We start from the raw sequence: 21,626 nt of genomic DNA on the forward strand, positions 1-21,626 counted from the left end.
GGTGTCCCAAAGCGTGGCCTGACGATAAGCAGCAGCAGTCCAACTCGCCAAGTATCGTGATTGACCAGTTGGTTGCAAAGTACGCTGCAGGCTGCACGAACTGTGCTCGCAGCGCCCCGATGATGGAAATGCACACTGTGTCTCCGGCATTGTACAGGAGACTCGTACTGTCGGGCAGAAAACCAGCCCGAGATGCCGCCTGAGACATTTTCCTCCCCATCCTGGTCATGATGATCTATCGTGCTGCCGGAGAATGGTGTTCTTACAAAGACAGCAGACTGCAGGTTCGTGTCTTTGCAGAACAAAATTGTCTGTCGCCGGGACCGTTGGACCCTTTGATTGCACTGGATCCAAGCGAGTGGCTCGCTGGTGTTATGCAAGTCAGAGTCATCTTGGGTGCTGAGGGGTAGGTGCTAGCATGGGTTCAGAAACTGTACTGTGTAGAGTGTAGCCGGCCTCTGACCGTTTGAAGCCCTGTCGAAATGCATGCTGTGGAACTCAGAGAGACAACCGTGCGAACAATCGACAGTGCTCTACTGCATCGTATGCTCTCTTTCTTCCTGCTGCTGTTCACATACTTGATGGGAAAAGAGAGCGGCCCGCAGGCAGTTTTGCCATGGGTCTGTCGGCAAAGGTTTAGCTTCAAGGCTTCAGCCACCAGCTCCATAAGACACGCTTCGGGCGGGGGGCCGCCAGCTGGATTAGGCACTAGGACACCAAGGGAGGCCCAGTGGAGGCCCAGTGGAGGCCCAGTGGAGGCCCAGTGAACGCCGCCTGGGCGACATTTCCGGCCGCCAGCAGTTACCGTCGCTAAGCATGATGGACACACCAGACACGATAATTCCACCAACAGACGTAGCCCACTGAGCCCGCTGCACCCCTCGTCATCTTCTGCGCTCCTCCTCACATCCTCTTCGTCGCTGGTCTTTGCGCCCCAACTCCATCTGCAGTCCACCATCCACCCTGCAACCATCCTCGCCATCCAACAGAGTCGACTGACTGATTGACTGACTGACGATCTACGGCCACTTCGTGGCAGCCCACCCTCTCTTTCCTCCTTCATCCCACCTTTCTTGTTGTACATATCTTTTCCATCTGAGTTTCGAACGCTTCAGCGGATTGCTTTGAGCATTTTGGGTCCGCCATACATTGTCTTCGCTGAGCGGTCCTCGAGGCCGTTGATACGCCAACAAGAACAAATTGCGCCCTCACTCCTCCCTCACTCCTCACTCCTCGTACCAACTGATTCTCGTCTATACCGATAACATTGTCGCTGTGGTATGCACAGCTGTAACCTTGGTTGCACCATCAGGCTGTCAGATACATCGTCTCGCCCACATCTGGTGAGGGCACGAGCAACACTACCCGTTTGGGACTTTGGGACAGACCGGTCGCCCAGGCGCATACGTGCAGTTCCTAGTATTCTTGGGGATATACAAGAGCTCAGATGGCTGGGGTGAACAGTTGGCAAAGGGTTGTCATTTGAGTCGGAGGTGCTGAGGATCCAGTCCAGACTTGGGGATATTGATCACGGTCTCCTTTGTCAAGCGCCCTACCCGAGACGAACGTACCCACGGGAACGAAGTAAATGATGTCGGACAATGTCGCTATAACGTGGGCGCCAGAGCCGCGACTGTCGGACGGCATGAATGCTGCTGAGGACATGAACAGGTCTGGGGAATATGGTGGGACTGGCCTCGACGACAATCAAACAGATCTCTCCCAGAGTGTTGGCACAGCGACAAACACGCAGAGAAACACTCCTATCGCCCTCTCCGCTCAAGAGCGAGCTGACTTAGTGGAGGATGATGAGTTCGACGTCGATGCGGCCCTACCGTGGTCGACGGGGTCGCCGGGACTTACCCCGTCCGCAACCCAACAGTCCTATTCTTCGTCGAACCACAATTCCTTCAGTTCGCTAAACAGCCTTACGGGGCGTGACAGCGATTTCGGTTATCAAATGGGGAGTCCAACCAACAACCGCACCCTCACAACCAGACACTCACGAAGTCTAAATCGCGGCCATCGTTCACCTCACTCAAAATCTTTCTCGACTTCTTCCGCAACCACAAAGAGTGTCAATAACGAACGTCCGACTTATCCTGCTCAGTCAATCGAGGAACTGAGAGGGCACCTTCATGCCCCGAGGCCCACACGGCCACTACGGACGAAAAGCTCGCTTCCTGCCCAGAACCTCCTGTACAACGAGATGTCCCTCTGGACCCAACAGACTCGAGATCGAAATTCTGGCAACGTTCACGGCACTCGGACTGCAGACAACACACCCATGTCCAGCCCAGGTCTCCGGTCAGACGATCGAGCTTCCTCTGGCGCATCCCTTAATGACCTAGATAGGGAGCCTCATCGCCTACCACCACAGACAATCAATACTGTCACTGTCGGTCACGACATGTACTCGGGCAACAAAATCATCAATGACTATGAGGTCATCGAGGAGATAGGTCGCGGCGAACATGGCAAGGTCAAGCTTGGGCGCGATCTCAGGAAGGAAACAGTCGTCGCTATCAAGATCGTACCGCGCTTTTCAGGCAAACGACGCCTCGGCCGATTAGGAACTCCAGAAGATCGGACGAAGCGAGAAGTCGCCATACTCAAGAAAGCAAGACACCCGAATGTCGTGAGTCTTCTCGAGGTCATCGATGACCCCAACAAGAACAAGGTCTATCTCGTCCTAGAATATGTTGAGAAAGGCGAGATCAAGTGGAGAAAGCCAGGCGTGCGTGAGGTTACGGCTGTTAACAACAACCGGTTCCAGCAGGAGCGCAGAGGCTTTGCAGTTTCACTCGAACCCACCGACCAAGATCTCTTCAGCGTTGCCCAGGCAAAACGCCGCCATGAAAACGCACTACGAGCGCAAGCTTTCCGAGCTCTGACCTCGCACCGGCCAACACATCCAGAACATTGGGGTGAAGATGTAGAGGAGGAGGAGGACCTTCGCGGCATATCTCGTTCTGCGTCCAGATCATTGTACGAGCCTAGCAACATTAGCGGAACACACTCTGAATATGAACCCCTTGAGGGTTCTTTGGCAGGAAGCATGTATGGTGCGTACGCACCAGAAGATTACACGTTCACTCGGAAGTTCAGCGTCGCGGGCAGCCTGAGCGCCATCTCACACGTGTCCTCAGAGTGGGATTTCGACGCCACAGACGACGAGCACGCATATGTCCCGGCCTTGACACTGGAGGAGGCTCGGCGTGCCTTCAGAGACACCCTCTCAGGTCTTCAGTTCCTGCACTTTATTGGTATCATCCACCGCGACATCAAGCCAGCCAATCTCTTGGTATCAAGCAACGGTACAGTGAAAATATCGGACTTCGGAGTTTCATACCTTGGCCACCCGAAGGATCCTGAGACAGATCCGGAATTCGATCTCACAGAGCACGATGTGTCGGCGATAGACGACGAGAGAGAACTGGCGAGATCAGTTGGCACTCCCGGTTTTTGGGCTCCTGAACTGTGCTGGGAGGATTCCTCCATGTTCGAAGAGAAGGACGGGCCGAAAATCACCGGTGCCATCGATCTCTGGGCGCTGGGAGTCACACTATACTGCATGGTGTACGCTCGCCTGCCATTTTATGCAACTGAAGACATGGGACTCCACGAGGCGATTTGCACGACCGAGGTCTTTTTGCCAAAGACCCGACTTGTCCCCGTGGACACTAGTCAAGAGAAGCCTACTTCCCAGGTTCCGAATTCGATCAACAGCAACAAGCGGCTTGATTACGAGCTCAAGTTTGAGGCAGTCCCTGATACCGTGCGTGACCTTGTCCGTCAGCTTTTGATCAAAGAACCGACAAAGAGAATGACTATTGAGCAAGCAAAGAAGCACCCATGGGTTGTGGAGGGCCTGCAGGACCCATCACAATGGATCAAGAGTCCTGAGCTGGGGAAAGAAGGCAAGAAGAAAATCCTGGATGTGGATGAATCGGAATTATCGGGTGCAGTGAGCAGAATGAACATCATTGAGAAGGCTCTCAGTACAGTCGGTCGAGGTATAGGGAGCTTGCTCGCAAGAAGCACTGGGCGGAAACGTGCTCCCAGTGGTGCAACATCTACCAGTCGCTCGAGCGAGTCGTTTCATTCCCCGTCAGCCTCCAGTGCCAGTACAGTGGGCAAGAGCGAGCGAGAGAAACTCCGCGAAGCACGCCGCTCAAGTTTGCGCGGTGACGAACTTCTAACGGCCTTGAAGACTTCAAGAGAGAACACCGAACACCCGTTGGCACAAAGTCAGACTGCTAGCCCGGACGACTCTGCACATGATCAGTATTTTAGTGGACATTTGCCCGCTGGAACAGTTGCATCGCCAATCTCCAGTGCTTCAGCGAGACACGAAACAAGACCTCCCGCACCGGATCGCTCGGTCTCGACCATGTCCAATGCGGAATCGATCCGAACGATTAGAGCGTCGCATTTCAACCGACTCCACGTCCCTTTTCCCGAGACACCGCGAGACGAACGTCCGGCTTCGCAAGACAGAGGCTTCAGAGCCAGAGTTGATGGTCTTTGGGAAGGTACAGCAAAGACGCTTGCACGGCTCGGAAGCAGAGATCGACGTGCACCGCGAGATGAACGTTCACCGGCTTCAAGTCGCCATTCGTCAGAAAGTGACGCGTACGCAGGACCTAGCGTCGCTGTAAGCACAGCCTCAGCCGAGGGTTCTATCGAGCCGCCAGACGTGTTGCGAACTGAAATACCTATGACCGACAATACCTCTCCTGTACCACTGCATCTCCCTATTCATGGCAACAATAAGACTTCATTCCAACCACCAGCATCTACCCCTGAGGCATTCGAGCACGCCCAAGAAGTCAACCAGCGCCGCCTTCTTCAGGAAGCTGAAGCCCAAGCAGCAGCTGCCGCGCAAGCTGCTTTGCAACCTCCAGCCCAGGTGACGGCTCAGTGTCCCCCTTCGCCCGATGACATTACCTTTCTCGAGAAGCATCACGCACGAGCCATGAATGAACCGACAGGGTTCTCACTCGGCTCTAATACCATCCATGGCGGTCCGTCTGCCAGCACTATCGCCTCTTCACTTGATGGTTATGGAACGAGCAGCGTCTCGCAGAGCTTGTCAAATCCCAGCATTGGAATCATTTCCGGTGCTTCTTCTCCACCTGGCGAGGGCTTCTTCAGCTATTCCGACGCTCCTGCGAAGGCAGTCGTCACGAAGGAGCCCGAGCCCGAGTTTATGCGCACAGCGGATACGGTGATCAAGCATGGGAAGTCGGCGCAGGTGGCGACAGCACCCGCCCTCGAACATCGCGGGTACGATGACGACGAGGATGAGGATGACTCTGACGACGGAATGATGATGCCAGCTTCGTGCAAGAAGCCGCTGTAAATTCACAATTTCTCATGGCTTGTTTTTGCGCTTCGGGAACGGCACCGGCGCCACGTTACAGATACCCTGGCTTTTTAGAACGACATGTTTGGGCACGCTGGGACTGATGAAAAATGGAACGGACGGCATTTGCATACGGGGTACATTGAAGGAACAGGAAAGGAACAAGGCATCAAAAGCAGGGAGGATATTGTGCTTGTGTGCTGAGCTAGCTAGCAGCAGGGAATCCAGGCCATGAATGTACACGATGTACATCAATAAAAGTGCCTTTCAACTCTCACGCTGACTGCCAAAGTGAGTCCATGGCCACCCGTGCTTGCTCTCATTCTACTCCTGAGTGCTGTTAGCTGCTTGATCTGACGAGATGTCAAGACGAGGGTTCCATCGCGAGGTGTCATTCTGTCATTATGTGAACCTCTTGGAGTCATTGTGATCACACGAGACGGAAGTATCATATGCGTGCACGTGTCAGGCACCTTCGACTTGGACGCCACTTCCTTGCCAACACTCCGCACACGCCTGTCTTCCTTGTTGGCGTTCGAAACAGAATAGCACTGATCTGGCTTCTAGGTACGTACCACAGCAGTATCTTCACTCTGATCCAAGGTCCGTGCTTCCGTTCTTCTGCTGGAGACAGGACAACAAGCGTTTGTTGCATTTCACTACAACACACATTTTGTTATCACAGTCCTTGATTGCAAGTAGAGAGTCCAGCAACGACTTCGCTGTCTCAATACCCCACTGGCCTCATCTTAGGTTTAGCCACTAGTCAAGAACCTTTGTTGTGCGAACCGGTCTGTAATCTTCCACGACCTGTGCCTGCTCGTGTCGTGACAGAAGCTGGAAGCAGCAAACGTCGATGGCTGGGTATCTAGAGTATGCGAAGAGTACACTCAAGCTCCGAAATCCTTTCACATGGGCCCCTGTCAAACCCAGGGACTTGCCTCAGAGAGTCGACGACCCAGAAACCCACCGGAATCCGTTCTTGGACCTGCCAAATGAGCTGATCCTCGCGATCACCGACTTCCTCGAAACAAAATTCCGACTCTCACTTCGCATCTCCTGCCGGCGATTCCGTGTCCTCAACGACCGCCTCGATATGTCGCAGTGCGACAACGATACGAAGTCATGATTCTTCAGGCGTCTCGAACCCGACTATCTGGCACATCTCCCGTGCCAGACGTGCTGTTTCATGTTCAAATGGGAACCGCGGGAATTTTCGGGCTGCCGCTATCCTCGGATTAGACAACACACCTCTATAGACATCTGGACGTCGTACGCTTAGGGCAGACAAGGAGGTCGGAACATCTGCGTGACCCGCGACGTTGTCGACTTCATCCTCCGTGCCGACGAGAAAGGTCCGCAATACGGCCTTCCCTCCCTTACATGAGAACGAGTGGGTATGACCATCGCGGCATCTTCCGTGGAAACGAGGCCCGCTTGATCGGAGGAGAACTTGTCCTTGCTAGTCGATGGAGGTGAACGCGGAGTCAAAAGAGGATAAGGAACCAAGGCTCGACCCTTCCACGCTGCGCTGTGCTTGCACCATGGATTTAACGTGTATCGGGAGAAAATTTGGCAGAATATAGAGGTGGCTGTCGGGGGTGAGAGAAGTTGGGAACTGCCGCTGCTGTTCAAGTGTCCGTTCTGCGAAACCGACTACGAACTCCAAGTTCAAAATAACACAGACGATGGAGTGAGAATCATACTGACGGTCTGGCGGAACTATGGGCGCCGGTAGGGAAAAGGCTAGGAAACGAGCAAATGTTTCATCGAGAAGCCGACATTTCCTCGCGCATCGACCCCGAAGAAGTCTCGCCGAGGGATCTGCGTTTGGTGTTTGGGCCTTGTGAGTAGGCCACTGACAGTGTTAGACAGCATGATCATGCTCCGAAGCCGTAATGAGAGTAACGAATATCATGTACAAGCCACCCCGTTCTCAGGCGCACATCAACCAGACGACCTGGAGAGCGCGCAGCGGCGAGACCGTCAGCCAACAGTTGATGTGCATATGGATTAGTAAGCGCACCATGGACACGCACGTGACAGCATCTACAGTAGAGCGGCGGCTGTGCTGGCTACAGCATTGTTCAAATTACAGTGGAGAAGTCGAAGGCATTTTGCTAATGTCTCGACAATTACCACAGCTACGGCTACACACAACCTCATTAGCCTATCTAGCTGGACTGCGGCGACGTACCTCTCTCGCTCCGCCTGACGCCGTACATGTTCTAGCTTTCGTTACAAGCACCATGCCGCGATAGCATTTCTCACACCAATTGTCCTTTCCACAACCAACTCATCCCCTTCGACAGCCGTCGTCCTCCACCCTCATCCGCCGTCGAGATGCAGCGCGTCCTACGAATCAACCTGCAATCGCGCAACCAAGCATTGAAAGCCGCCCGTCGGAGAAACCGTGACGAGTACCTGAAAGATTGGAAGGATTTCGAGTCGCGGCAGATCATCACGCAGAAGCAAAAGAATGAGTATATCAAGGCGGAGCGCAAATCTCGGAGGGAAGATTGGATGCTCGGACCGCTCGCGCCGAAGAGGGACGTCGGCACGAAGCAAAACTTCTACGGCACCGTCAGCAACCTGCTGTATGCGGGCCCGGTATTCCCGCCCAGGGTGCGACGCGGGCCAAAGGGCAAGGGATGGGACTTTGTCGGTGGGGAGGGCCGACCCGAGGAGCAGAAAGAGTGGGAGGGGTACGGGAATGAAGGGAACATCGTCGAGGGGGATCGCGTGGTCGTGGTGAAAGGGCCGACCAGCCTGGTCGGGCAGATTGGGAAGGTCAAGGAGGTGGCCAGCGATACCAAGGAAGTGAGGATCGAGGGGTTGAATATGGTGAGTCTACTTGTCCACTTTCCATCCCGGTGCGCAACAAGGCCCTTGTCTCTAATTCCGATCGACAGGCCGACGTCGAAATCCCAGAGAACTTCCCCGATCAGCGGCAGAAAGTGCACTACACGTCGCTCGAGCTCCCCGTGCCCATTGCCGATGTGCGACTCGTGCACCGCCTCACCGACGAACGCACGGGGAAAGACCGTGACGTGGTCGTCAAGCTCCTCCGCGGCGGCGCGCCGTATATTCAACAACCGCCCAATTCCCCGCTGCCGCGGCACACGCGGTACATTGCCGGCGAGGACATTGAGATTCCCTGGCCAAAGCTTGAGGTGCCTTCGTACCAGTCCTACGAAGGGGACACGACGCGCTATGACGTGGAATCCCAGACATGGACACCGACGCTCTACGCACCGCCCGTCCCGCCTGCGGCGTTTGATAATTTGATCGAGGACGAAAAGTACAAGCGGGATAGGCTGTGGCACGACGACGAGTACGTGCGCATGAAGGTGCTCGAGGACGCACGAGCGGAGTGGTACATGGAGCGGAAGATCCAGGGCCCGCTGGACACCTTGGTCGCGGAGAAGATCCGGCAGGCGAGCCAGAGGACGGAGGCCATCAAGGCCGCGGGCATGAGTGAGGAGACCAAGGCGCATATCGCAGAGCAGATGAGCCGTGGTGTGGCCGAGGGCATACTGCAGGCCCAAGTCAAGTCGGTGCCACGGAGGAAGAAAGTAGAGGCAGCCGCATGAGACGGGACGTTGGCCTTGCCATACACGCCAGCATGACTTGGGTTGTACAAGGATAGGATGGCCCCCTCCAGGCGAGCATTTTTGACTGTACAGTATCTGGGAAGCGGAGTTGACAGAAGCACTTAGCGGGCTGGATATGAAGTGCATGCGCTGTATTTAAGAAAACAACTAGACGTTTCCCAAATTCGTGTGGAAAGAGCACCAGGGAAAAAGTAAGGGGAAATCTCGTCGTTTTCGACAGAAAACTCATTTCTTGGATGTGATGCGCTTCGTCTCTGCTCTGTAGCGCGTGTACATGTGCACAATCCATCCGAACGTTCTCTCCACTCAAGCAACAGATATGAAGCGTCCAGTGCTTAAGCAGCATCTTCTCACTGAAGTAGCTTCCGACGGAAGCAGCGCGCGTGTCCTCATGAAGGGCACACGTCGTTCTCTTCGAAGAGGTTCAGATGGATCTTCTTACTTTGCTTCCTTTTATCGTTCAGACCCCTGCACAGGAGCTCCAACCGCTGGATGATTCTCGTTTCCCCTGCACTTTCTGAAGATCCTGTGCGCTCGCTAAAGTCTGCTGAGTCTCACCGGACGTCAAGCCAGCGACCCCGTACTCGTCCCACAGACGGTCTATATCAAGCTCGACCAACTAAGTCACCAGACTGCCTACATATTCGACTCTCCCTGTTCCTGGCGTTTCCTTCTCGACGAGTTGCGGCCATTGCACTAGGAAGCGGTCCACCAGGGGCTTGAGCAGTCGGCCACTGAGAGAGAGGGTTCTAACCCGCGCCCAGGACTCGATGTAGATGCTCCGCATTTGACCAGACCTGGCTGATGCATTCCCATCGCCGGTATCGTGCTTCATTACTTTCTTCGACCGTGGCAAGGCAGCCGACGGACCTGCGATGCCGAAGAAGAGGAGAATGATCGATGCGAGGATCACGATGACGCCGGTCCCAGGGCCGTTGGTGAGGATGAGATCCGGGGTCGATGGCCTGGAGAAGTGCGCGCAGAAATCGGGGTGCGTTCCTCGGAGTACTTTGACACAGTCCCACAGGCAGCGAAGACTTGAAAACGGAGTGGTCAGGAGATTTTGGTGGACGCGTCTCGCGCGATGGACTGTGACGATGTCGTATCCCGTTGGCCCTGCCGAAAGTGCCGGATTGGCATCCCCACTCGGGTCCGCTTCCTTCGACTTTGAGAACATGTCAATCTCAAATTCGCGTGCCTTTGACGCCGAGAAGTCATCACCCGAACTGACGACGTAGGTTCTTTGTGGCCAGTCGTGCTGTAGTCTGCGGTATTGGCCGAGGATATTGAGCATTTCGGCCGTGTGCCCGCCCGAGCCCAGCACAATTAGTAGATGGGGTGGGTTGTCGGAGGAAGACCGTGTGCGGCGATATATCGGATCCCGATTAAGCACTGTCGCCAGACGGAAGAAACAGAAGTTGATCAGGATCAAGGTGAAGACCAGGACAAAGAGGAGAAGCCTGCTCATCGGTGACAGCGAGGTGATTGGCGTCAGGATGGTGGTCCATGTCGGCGGGACTGTAGAGAGCAAGGGTGCTTCCGGGTCGTCCATTGCGATTTAGTGGCCACTCTATCCATAACAGCCAACAGCAACCGAGGTGGCGTGCGAGGAGGCTAACATTAATTAGTTGGTGAACATGACAACGGGACGCGGCAAGGCTGAAAGAAAAGGATGTGAGGGTTCAGTGAGACAAGGCTGAAGCATGGCATCATTGAACATGTGCTCCTCCGTAGCACAAAGACCGGCGTATCTCCGCAACCAAAAGCACCTGAAAGCGGTACATTGTTGATGTCGCCTGGACTCGGGAAGACAAAGACACTGTCACTGTCACGGAACAGCTCGCTGCTGCCGCGCAAGACAGTTCTTCTAGTGTCGCAAGACCAGCTGCCTCTCCTCCCAATCATGCAACCGACACCATGCCGGTTACACTCCGCCAGCGCCTCGACTGCCACTATTGCGGCAGGCGATCAAAACAGACGCCGGGCAAGAAACGTGGCGGCAGATTTCAGTGCGAGCACTGTCTGGCCGTCAACTTCTTCGACGAGGTACGTGCCTATCCATTCTATGCGTACGTCCTCGAAATTGACCATACAGAACGGAGAGATAGCGGACGTTCCTCTCGAGGAAGCAGCGCCAGCACAGCAGCTTGCGCAACCGGTCGAGACCGACCCGCTCACAGATGTCTTCTCCGCCCGAGACTCGATCTTCTGTTCCACGTGTCTCAAGAACCAGCATATATTCAGCTATACCCTCTCGCAATATCTTCCGGACCCAGAGCATCCCGACTATGACAGACTGGAGAAAGAACTGCCAGAGTATAAGAAAGGCCTGGAACAACGATACCCACAATGCTGTTCAAAGTGTGAGCCGAAAGTAAGAGCCCAGTTGCAAGAGGCCACCTACAATGCGAGAAGCGACCACCTTCGGAGAGTGTTGGAAAAGTCTCGGCAGCGAAGGATTGCCAGCCGGTGGGGATGGAGGAGTCTCCTCGTCAACGCTGCAGGATTGGGATACTTTGCCAGTCTCGCTGTCCAAGTAACATGGCACTTGTACGGGTCGCAAATCACCAGTATAGCCACGGTGGAAGTGATTCGGCCCGCCGAATGCCTTCGACAAGGGTCTCTTCATTCTTCGTGCTTGGATGCAACGGAGCCGCTGGTGGAACTCTCCCTCGTGTTAGGACTCCTTTGCGTATGGTGGAATCCCAAATGGCAGGAGAAGTTGCTCAACAGCGAAGGGCGCCTGGTTGGTTTACACCAATACTACCTGATGCAGCTTGTTCTGCTGGGGTTGAGGTTCAGTGCTTGGATCATCATCTTCCACCTCCCCGTCTCACTTTGGGTGAAGGCTATGCTGCACGCCTGCTTCGCCGTCGCACTGTCTGTGCTCGCAGGCTGGTCTGTGACTCGGATCGTTCAAGTCAGATTTGCGCCACCGATCAACTGGCATCAGGATCCTGCTCCCCTACTGACAAACCAACAATTCGTACCTTCTGGTCGTTCGGAGTCCCAATCCCAACCACTGCGGGATCGGCCATTCAGCGTCGATAGTCTAGCTCAACCCAGCAAACCGACTTATCAACCATGGGACCCTCCCACCCCACCTCCAGATCCAGCAGAAGCTATGGATTGGACACCCACACAACGAACATTTCAGCCACAACCAAAGCAGGTTCGATACCAATCTGTGGAGCCTACTCCATTCCACGGCAGGTTGCCGGCTCTTAATTCAAGAGGAGTTTCCAAAAACAATCAGAATCAAAAATTGCCCGGCAGAGATGCCATAGGTCTGCCGCCTGGGTTCTTCGACAAGCCGAAGACGACGGCACTGCCTCCTCGTCAGACCGCAGCCGCAAGCGAGACAATGGCGCAGCCGACCTTCTTCGGTCACAACCGAGAGTCTGATACAGGACTTGAAGACATCTTTGATTCGGTGTTCTCCCTTCGAGACCGATCTTCTGGAGAAGACCCTCCCGCCTCAGCAAGAACCACGCAGCTGGTTCGAGACTTTGGGCGGCACCAGACGGATACATTCGAGGTGCATCCCATGACCAATGGCGTGTCGCCTCTGGCTCTCTTCAGCGGCATCGCCATCTTCTTTATCTTAATCGGCTTGGCTTTCTGGATATTGGAGGCTGCCATCACATCTACAACGCCCCAGCTCGGTTACTACCTTGTCCTTTCTAGCACAGCCATCCCGATCGGTCACATTATGATCGGCCTGTATCGCGATGGTGCTCACAAACGGTCTCTGAAGCTATTTTTGTACGCGTTCGAAGCAATCGCGCTGATCGCTGTGGCCAAGCTCCGCGAACCATTTGGAGATCTCCTTCGAGATCTGTGGGACAAGCTTGCGATCGGGGCTGTGGCTTTGCTCCTGCCGCAAGAATATTTGGCCTTGAACCGTTCATACTCCCCTCCGAGCTCTAGGCAATGGAATACGCCACAGAACCCTGTTCCTACAAGACGAAAGCCGAAACAATCGGGGCAGAAACCTATCAGTGAAACAGCCATGGCAGAGAACTCAAGTGCGATCATGCCCGGACTCGTCCGAGCAGAATCCAACGAATCAATCGGGACACGACCATCCATTTCTACAGACAGCGAGCCTAGAGAGTCGAGCCCGTGGGACTCGCCGCTCAAACCTCAGAATGAGCGTTTCGACTATTTTGACACGATGAAGCCGCAAACGTACACAAAGAGCAATACGCGACCGCAGGCCCAGAAATGGAATGCCCCACTCTTGTCCTCTGGCGGCAGTCGTCTGGCAACCACACAGCCGTTCGGCTTGGATGCCCCCATGCCGCCTCCGGATAACGACCGAAGTACGGGCTTAACGAACACTTTTCGACGGAATCTGAAGCTATCAGCACCCGCGAAGCACCCTGGCGCAGGCGCAAGTCCCAGGCGGAGATTATGAGCTTGCTTCTGCTAGGGAGGGTTGGATCTTGAACTCGGCTCCCATGGCGGACCTCAACAGGACGAATTGCTGAATGCATAACGCGAAGAAAAGGGGCATTGAGAGAATAGGGCCTGTTTTGGATCTGGCATAGCGTGGTCTGGCGTTTCCTAGGCAGGTTTTTGTCTTTCCAGCATTTTTATCCATGTAGCATAGGTAATGTGTCCATGGACATATAATTGCCCGGCGGCGTGTTAGCACACTGAGTGACCTGAAGTCCACGGTCTCCTTCTCTAGGTAGCGAGTAAAGTCCGCTTGCGCTGGTTCCCATATTCTCCGCACAAGTGAGAGACCTGGTTTTCCGACTCCAGATACTGTCACCGTGACAGCTGACCTCGTCGGCCGATCTGATCTGACTCTCCACGCCTTGACGGGAGCGCTGCAACATCAGGATTCCCAGCATCAGCAACCCAACAGGTGCGGAGAGGCTTGTTGTGTTCTGTCACCGTCCGTCCATCCACCGGCTATTTTCTTTCCCGCGTAGATGCCCTTTTCCCTTACCTTTCCCTCGCTATGTATGCATGCCACACGCGCCCCACTCAGGTGCCGTTCCCCTCCCCTCGCTATGTATGTATACCACACGCATGTTCGCATGCTGTCACGTCAACTTCTGCTTGATGAAAAAGGCCCGCAGGTGAGATAATTGCCACGCGCACGTCACGCCCAGCACGCCCATCTGGATGAGCGTCCAGCGCACGATGCGGGCGTTGACGGCCTCGCTCTGGTCGCGAAATTCAGCCTCGCGTTCCTAGATACCGGCAACAGTCAGAATTGAATTGGCACACTGACGGATTTTTCTCCGCGCTTTTCGCAAAGCATTGCACGGGAGGGTAGGTCACCCCCATCTAGAATTTGTGATCAACTCACCCGCTGGAAAACCTGCTCGCGTCTAATGTCCTGCAACCGCCCATTCAACTCGCGGACCTTTTGCACGATGGTGTCGATCTTGCCCTTGTCCTCGCTTTCGATCTTGCTCGTCTCGCCAATGGCCATGTCGACGGTCAGTTTAATCCCGCCGAGGACGTTGCCCGCGCTGCCGCTGAACCAGCCGTTCACGCTGATGGCCGCGGGGCCCGAGGGCGTGAAACACAGTCTGTGGAGGCCCGAGTCTGCGGCGCTGAAGGTGAATTTCGAGGGGATCGAGGAGGAGGACGTCGTCTGCGTGACGACGCGGTGGTCGTTGTCGAACGTCTCTTCGACGGTGAAGTGCATGTTTAGGTCGGGTGTTGTGATGAAGGTCTGGGATTGCCGGTCGAAGGCTTCGGCACGGTATGTTCCTGTGTGGTAGAAGAAATGTTAGTTTGGTGGTGGTGCTGGTAAGGAGGGTTGCGGTCGACGAGTGACAATACAGCGTAAGACTGCCCTAGTGTATGAGATGTTTTGAGTGCGGCATTGTCCGGTTGACTCGATGGCGAAGAGTGACATTTCGCGCGACCAACATCAGAGACTATCTCACTTACCGACAACGAGCGTCCCCTTGGCTAGATCCTCGTAGAAGCATTTCGGTGTCGTGCCGTCGAGGTAGAAGTACAGTGCGTGGGACGAGGAAATAAGTGAGGTGAGAGCGACCGCGAGGGTTGCGGGAAGTAACTTCATCTTCAGTGCGGCACTGTTTGTGGTTGATATGTGCCGGTTGAGGGGATCGAGGCGAGCGCTGGCCTGGGAGAATCGGATTGAACAAAATGTCCAGACGCCTTTGCGACGGGGAGAATGCGGAGGGACGTGCTGCGTGCCCCTGACTCGGTGCCAAGCGTCGGAGATAATATCCGTGACAGCGGTCTTATTGGTCAGCGCCGTCCTTGTTCCGCAGCCACTCACTTTCAAATGACAGAGGTGCGCACTCATTTGGTGTCATTTCAAACATTCAAGCCGCAGTTTCGCGAAGTTCACACTGCCCTGTCAAGACCTCCATCCCAACAGGTTGACCTGCGTCTGGATGCGTGTCCCGCTGCGAGCGCCTTAAAATCCAGCGCTTGAGCCAGATATATCCATATGAATCTTTTCCCTCGCTAAAGCCAATTGTCCTCAGGATCCCCTCCACCATGGCATCCACAAGCGACATCCGCGACATAATGAACTTGGGCCAGGCCGGTCCCCGCCAGCCTGCGCCCAAGAAGAAAAAGACGTCCGAACCTCAACCGCGTGTCACGGGCGTAAGACGAGAAGTCCAAGCACTTATGGGCGATTCAGTGCCTCCGATCGCAATCATTGAACAACGCTCCTACAAATCCCGTCCGTCGATCTCGCAGAAGTTGTTCAAGCCGCGGCATTGGGACGAGAGACCATTCCAACATGCTGGGAGGACCGATGGGCTGGTATTGCGGCACTGGAAGAGATCGATTCCGGGGTCAAATGGGCGTGCACCCGCGGTTGCGACGGAATCGGCGGATGTAGAGATGACGGATGATGCGAAGACTACTTCGCCGGCACAGGAGTTGGCGTTTGAGGACGAATATCCGTCACACAAGTGGAATGTCAAGGTGGAAGTGCCTTCGTACACTGACGAGCAGTACGACAGTATGCTCAAATCGGACGACTGGACACGACAAGAGACGGACTATCTTATGGAGCTGTGTCGTGACTACGATTTGAGATGGATCATCGTCGCCGACCGATACACACCAGAAGAGATCCCCTCTTCCACACCAGCTCCTACAGGCGTCGAACCCAGCGGAACCGAAGTTGCCGTAAAACAACACTACCCGCCCCGCACAGTCGAAGCCCTCAAGCAACGCTACTACACCATCGCGGCGAAGATCATGGAACAAGTCACTCCAGCCTCCACAATGACCGCGGCAGAGTTCCAACTGTGGGAAAAGATGCGTTCCTTTGACGCCAAGACGGAAACGATGCGCAAAGCCATGGCGGAGAAACTCTTCGAGCGCACGAAAGACGAGGCGGACGAAGAGAGAATCCTGCTGGAGGAGCTTCATCGGATCACCAAGAATGAAGACGACTTTATCAAGATGAGACGGGACCTCTACGCCCGGCTCGAACCAGTAGCCCCACTACGACGATCTGGCAATGGGGAGGAGCAATCTACCGCCATGTATCAAACTTCTGGTGGCCTGTCCATGCTCTTACAATCCCTCCTTGCCAAGGAGAAGAGACTCAAACGACCTGCCATGCCAGATGGCGTCCAAGGCAGTGCCGCGGCAACTCCAACCGATGCACGTGCCGAGAAAGGTCGCCAGTCCTCTCACTACTCTCGACGCGACACACTCGACACGCAGGCGACGAACGAGGAGCCGCAGAAGAAATCGTCCATTTCCCAGGCCCCCAATGTGCGGATCCTCGCCCCTGCCGACGCTGCGCGCTTCGGCGTCTCGCACCCACAGGAACGACTCACATCAGGGGTACAATTCCGGCACGAGAAAATCAATCGTCTAACCATGGCCAAATCACAAACTCAAACCACAAAGATCCAGGCTGCGCTCACTGAATTGGGCATTCCACCGAGGTTGCTCATGCCGACAGAACGGGTCTGCAGGGAGTTTGAGCGGTTGGTGGGGGAGATCAACATTCTGCTAGATTGTAGGAAGGTTGCCGAAAAGGTGGCTTCCGAGGTCAAGATCTTAGAAGAGCAGAGACGGATCAGACTCGGACTACCCAAGGAGGGCGAAGAAATGGTGCCTGCTGCGGGAGTTGGCAATACTGGGCCGCGGGAGGTGAAGAGTTTTCCCAACACAACCGATGCTATGGAGATTGACGACTCTCAAGTCGGAGATGAGTCGAAAGTCGACGAGTCGCTTGCCGTCGATGAGGACGAACAAGATGCTGAGGCGGAAGAGGATGAGCCGGCACGAGCTGTTGCAGAACGTGATGAAGACGGTGCACAAGATGAGAGTGCTATACAAGTCGATGCTCAAGAGGACGGAGAGGCTGACGCAGAGGCGAATGACGACGCTAGTGCCAAACCTGCGGATGATGAAGACGACGACGAAGACCAAGAGGAGCAGGATGAAGAAATCACCGGCATCGACAACGATGAAGACCAAGACGAGAACCCGGAAGAGGACGATGATGATACTGCGATTCGCCTCAATGCGGACTCAGACGAAGACGAGGAAGAAGAAGCGGAAGCATCGCCACAACAAGAAACTGACGCTGAAGAGGATAATGCAGACGACTCGGAGGCCGAAGACGATGCAGAGCCCCAGGCTGAAGCTGAGTCTGAAGATGACGACGAAGATGACGCAGCAGATATCAACGAAGGCGAATCTGAGGCAGAGGCAGAGGCCGAAGCCGCCGATCAAGTCGAAGATTCCGAAGATGAAGACCAAGAGCGGGATGACGATGACGAGGATCCTGCCCCCGTGCCCGGTGCTGCAGCTGAAGATTCCGATCCCGAAGATGACGATCAGCCTAATGGAGATGAAGAACCTGAAGCCGTGGCAGCAGTCCGCGCACACAAGCGGTCCGCAAGTGTCATCTCAGAAGCGAGTCGCGCGGGAAGTAACCGTAGCGGAATGGGCAGGAAGAAGCGTCGCTAACGATATGGTCGCTCGTCAATCATGTACGTTCATACCTAGGACTCTACAGGAGTAACACAGAAGCCAATGTCGAGAATACAGGGTTCGCCGTGCGACCTGCGTGCATTCTCACTGGAGTACCGTGACTTGTGAATAAGGGACTTGGTGCCCTCGCAGACGATATATTCAATACGTCCTCGTCTCCTCTGATCTGCGATGCACCCCACCCGCCGTACTTCATGGATATGCCTACAGTACGTAGACATTATACTTGTCTTTTCAAGATACAAATTGTCACTGGAACCTAGGTATTCATGACTGGTGTACATGTACGTACTGTAGGTGACGGCGCCCCATCACAGCCACGGCGAGGATGTAGTAAGAGGGTGATCCTGGAATCGGACGATACGACGGCTAAGCACAATGAAGCCACCTTATTGAGCGATGTCGCCTCCTAATACGCACGCTAGGCACGATGTACATACCTGACTTCGCTGGAGTAAGCTCGTACCTAGGGATCTAGGGAGGTATAGGATAGCATAGCATAGCACGATAACCATGATGGTTTGATCAAGTACCATGGCGCACGATACTGCTCGATAAGCATGGATCAAGCACAATAGAGTAAGTACGACGTTACAGGACATGATGTAGCCTGAGACACACGATAAGCACTACACAGGACCATACGTACTGCGATTGGAAAAAAGATGCTGGACAATAGAGCGCGATGTAGCACGATAAGCACGATTAAGCACAGTGACCGGTGTAGACGACGATGGCACATACCAAGTCCGTGGGACGTCAAACTTGCCATAATTATCATTGTCTTGTCCATTGACTCCAGGCTCCTGGAGGGACAGTACAGTATCCTATGACCATTCCTATCGCCTGTGCTACTGCTTCATCATCCGTTGTCCTTGCCTTTGCCTGCCTGGGTTTGAAATGCAGTACTGTGTATCCTGGATCCTCTCTGGTCGTTTGCAATGCTCTGTTATGCTTTGCTTTGCTTCGTATTGTGTCGTGCTGTGTCATTCATTTGCTTATCACTGGCTTTCCTTCCTTCCTTCCTTCCTTCCTTCACAGCTCACTTCCTTATGCTTGCGTTGCTTTGCTTTCTGCACCCATTTCTTTGTCTCGTCAATTCTCCTCGCTGATTTCGCCGTCACTGTCAGCCATCAGTGGCGGATCTCCCTCGAATAGATCGTCCAGTGGATCTTCCTCCGCTGTGTTTACCTCTCCCATGTCAATGTCTCCCTTTGGTATAGGGGCACTCGTGTCGCTCCCGTTGTCGTCGTCGACTAATAGTTTGTTGTATGGGGATCCAAGGTCCTCTGGATCTTCGGCCAATAGTTGGTTGTACGGGGATCCAAGGTCCTGTGAATCGTCGGCGGCTCTGTTCGACAATGGGGCGATCGTGTCGCCTTGGTTGTGGTCGATGACTAGTAGTTGGTCGTGTGGGGGTTCAAGGCGCTCTGAATCTTCGGCATCGGAGAGGTCGTCGTAATAGTACTTGTGTGGTTGGGTTGCGGTCGTGCTCGAGGTTGTTGTTGCTTCTGTAGTCGAGGTTGAGGTCGTGGTCTTGCTTGCAGTCGCGCCGGCTTGTCTAGCCGGCTGCTTGTCCAGCTCCTTGTCCAGCTGCTCGACTGCGCTCTTCTCGAGTTGTGCCCGACTCTTTGCTGCCTGCTTGTGGTTTTCGTGTTGGCTGAGGTTGCCGCTGCGGTTCTGGTCTTGTTCTTCGGTGGTGCCTTTGGTTTGGTGACCTTTGAGGCCTTGGAGGAGAGGACGGTGGAGTTGTTGTACTGGGTACTTGATGCCGCATTGCCCTTCTTGTTGTTGGTGGTTGTTGCCCTGGCCGCTGGAGACGCGGCTTGTGCAATGGCAGGTTGTGAGGTGAATTTCGAAGTTGAGATCGAAGCCGCGGCCGAAGTTACAGCCACGAAGTCGGCATAATCGGCAGCCCTGCGCGCAAGGCGCAGTTCGTCTTCGACCTTCTTTTGCTCAAATTGGTCCTTGATCAGGCCCGTAGCCTTCAAGAGACCGAGGTTCTGGGGCTTTTGCAGCCACGAGTAGCTGCGGTCTTTATTTTCCCGCTTGGGAAGGGAAGACGCCGTCCCTTCCGGGGAGGAGGTTGGTGGCGTTTTGAGTGGCGCCGGTCGGTCCTCTGAGGTTGTGGCAGCGTTGGCCACAGCCTCCACCTGAGCTGGTGCGGCGGAGGGAGCGTCGCTGGCCTCGGATGCCGCTGGAGCAGCAGCAACAGCAGCATCCTTGGCCTGGGTGGCGACCTCACTCGAGGCGCCGAGAGGAGTGTTGTTGGCCTGTACGGCCGCTAGGGCTGCATTGGCAGCCTGCCGGTGGAGGGAGGGCGGTGCAGAGGCCGCATCGACTGTCAGGTCGATGGTTGGGGTCGGCTGCAGCGTCACCCGAGACGGCTGCAGGTGGGCGTCAGGCCCGTTGTGCACTGGGCAGAGGTGGCAGAGGTCGGCCTTGAGGATTCGCCGGCCCGCTGCTGCCACGTTTTGCCGTCTTGTCTGTTCATGGTGCTCCCCGATCATGTCCTTGAGGTATCGCACATATGCTGCTTGCAGAGGTGTGGCTGGCGCCCCATGAGTAATGTAGGCGACGGTGTCCGTCTCAGGCACAAGGGGGAGGAGCTTGCCGTCGGTGCCGATTCTGAAGTCATAGTAGCCTCGCAACATATTGACGTAGTTTCTGGTATTTTGACATTCTCTCTTTAGCGTGTATTTTTGGTTCGCTAGGATCTCTTTCTCCTTCTCAAGGGCGGCAATCTTCTCTTGAAGCTCTGTGACGGTCTTTTCGTGCTGTCCTGACTGTGCCTTGAGTGAATCTTGCAGCTTGTGATTTTGTTCCATCGATCTCATGAGTTGTTTGTTGGCCTCTATGATCGAAGCTGTTAAGTGATGGTTGTCTCGCGAGCTGAAGGTATTGTCGTTGACGCCGTTGAACAATGCGAAAGGAGTGTTATCAGATGAACCCAAGCTGTTGTTCATATCATTGGTGGTGAATGCGCCAGGAAGGCTGTAAGAAGGGTTCAAAATTTTGCTGTTCATGCCGTGGTTGAATGTGCCGGGACTGTTGTCTGCAGAGCTCAAGACGTTGCTGTTCGTGCCGCTGGTGAAAGTGCCAGGATTGGAATTCGAGCTTGCGTGCCACTGTGCGGTGCTGTTGCTGAAACTCTGATTTTCGATGTCGAACATACTTACTGTAGAATCCAGGGGCACCTGATCGCCACTCGATCGACCCCACGAAGCCATGCTGTTCTGCATGTCAAGGTGGTGCTGAATGAGCGAGCCAGTGCTGCTGTAAATTGGACTCTGAAGATTGTCGCTGGTGGGAGCTGTGTGAATGTTCTGGTGAAATTGGGGGAATTGCTGATTCGTATTTTGAGGCAAGCCTCGAGTGTTGTGGATGGGATTCATGGTGATGGAGTCGTACAGCTGACAAGGTTGTCTGAGTGAGATGATAGCAGCCGCTGTGGGAGTCAGTCACTTTAAGTGAAGGGCTGGCTGGTCGGTTTTCCCCGTGCCGTTTGCTCGTTGGAGAGGTATCAACTGTAACGGTGTAGAAGGCAGGAAGAAGTTGAAGAATGAGCGGGTTTGCAGGGACAGAAAGAGAGAGCAGACCTCGAATAACAGGGAATCGAAAGATCGAGCCTGCAATGCACAGACTTGAAAGTTCTGCGCATAGAACTC

General features: G+C 54.6%; 8 protein-coding genes across 8 annotated transcripts; 5 read left to right on the plus strand and 3 right to left on the minus strand.

The window, feature by feature from the left end:
- Positions 1-1,591: 1,591 nt before the first annotated feature.
- Positions 1,592-5,365, plus strand: A1O7_06569 (CAMKK protein kinase; the record flags this gene model as incomplete). Its single annotated transcript, XM_007760571.1, has 1 exon — positions 1,592-5,365. The coding sequence occupies one exon, from the start codon at positions 1,592-1,594 to the stop codon at positions 5,363-5,365; it is 3,774 nt and encodes a 1,257-aa protein (XP_007758761.1).
- An 859-nt stretch (positions 5,366-6,224) lies between these two features.
- A1O7_06570 (uncharacterized protein) lies at positions 6,225-6,497 on the plus strand (the record flags this gene model as incomplete). Its single annotated transcript, XM_007760572.1, has 1 exon — positions 6,225-6,497. The coding sequence occupies one exon, from the start codon at positions 6,225-6,227 to the stop codon at positions 6,495-6,497; it is 273 nt and encodes a 90-aa protein (XP_007758762.1).
- A 1,214-nt stretch (positions 6,498-7,711) lies between these two features.
- A1O7_06571 (uncharacterized protein) lies at positions 7,712-8,961 on the plus strand (the record flags this gene model as incomplete). The annotated part of the gene is made up of 2 exons (XM_007760573.1): positions 7,712-8,212; positions 8,281-8,961. The coding sequence occupies 2 exons, from the start codon at positions 7,712-7,714 to the stop codon at positions 8,959-8,961; spliced, it is 1,182 nt and encodes a 393-aa protein (XP_007758763.1).
- Positions 8,962-9,601: 640 nt separating this feature from the next.
- Positions 9,602-10,534, minus strand: A1O7_06572 (uncharacterized protein; the record flags this gene model as incomplete). Its single annotated transcript, XM_007760574.1, has 1 exon — positions 9,602-10,534. The coding sequence occupies one exon, from the start codon at positions 10,532-10,534 to the stop codon at positions 9,602-9,604; it is 933 nt and encodes a 310-aa protein (XP_007758764.1).
- Positions 10,535-10,899: 365 nt separating this feature from the next.
- Positions 10,900-13,402, plus strand: A1O7_06573 (uncharacterized protein; the record flags this gene model as incomplete). The annotated part of the gene is made up of 2 exons (XM_007760575.1): positions 10,900-11,028; positions 11,078-13,402. The coding sequence occupies 2 exons, from the start codon at positions 10,900-10,902 to the stop codon at positions 13,400-13,402; spliced, it is 2,454 nt and encodes an 817-aa protein (XP_007758765.1).
- Positions 13,403-14,039: 637 nt separating this feature from the next.
- Positions 14,040-15,037, minus strand: A1O7_06574 (uncharacterized protein; the record flags this gene model as incomplete). Its single annotated transcript, XM_007760576.1, has 3 exons — positions 14,040-14,189; positions 14,309-14,718; positions 14,902-15,037. The coding sequence occupies 3 exons, from the start codon at positions 15,035-15,037 to the stop codon at positions 14,040-14,042; spliced, it is 696 nt and encodes a 231-aa protein (XP_007758766.1).
- A 446-nt stretch (positions 15,038-15,483) lies between these two features.
- Positions 15,484-17,934, plus strand: A1O7_06575 (uncharacterized protein; the record flags this gene model as incomplete). Its single annotated transcript, XM_007760577.1, has 1 exon — positions 15,484-17,934. One exon carries the CDS (start codon positions 15,484-15,486, stop codon positions 17,932-17,934), a length of 2,451 nt encoding a protein of 816 aa, XP_007758767.1.
- A 1,119-nt stretch (positions 17,935-19,053) lies between these two features.
- A1O7_06576 (uncharacterized protein) lies at positions 19,054-21,353 on the minus strand (the record flags this gene model as incomplete). Its single annotated transcript, XM_007760578.1, has 2 exons — positions 19,054-19,676; positions 19,724-21,353. 2 exons carry the CDS (start codon positions 21,351-21,353, stop codon positions 19,054-19,056), a joined length of 2,253 nt encoding a protein of 750 aa, XP_007758768.1.
- Positions 21,354-21,626: the final 273 nt, after the last annotated feature.

This window comes from Cladophialophora yegresii (assembly GCF_000585515.1).
Source record: "Cladophialophora yegresii CBS 114405 chromosome Unknown aczIN-supercont1.4, whole genome shotgun sequence".
NCBI lineage: Eukaryota > Fungi > Ascomycota > Eurotiomycetes > Chaetothyriales > Herpotrichiellaceae > Cladophialophora > Cladophialophora yegresii.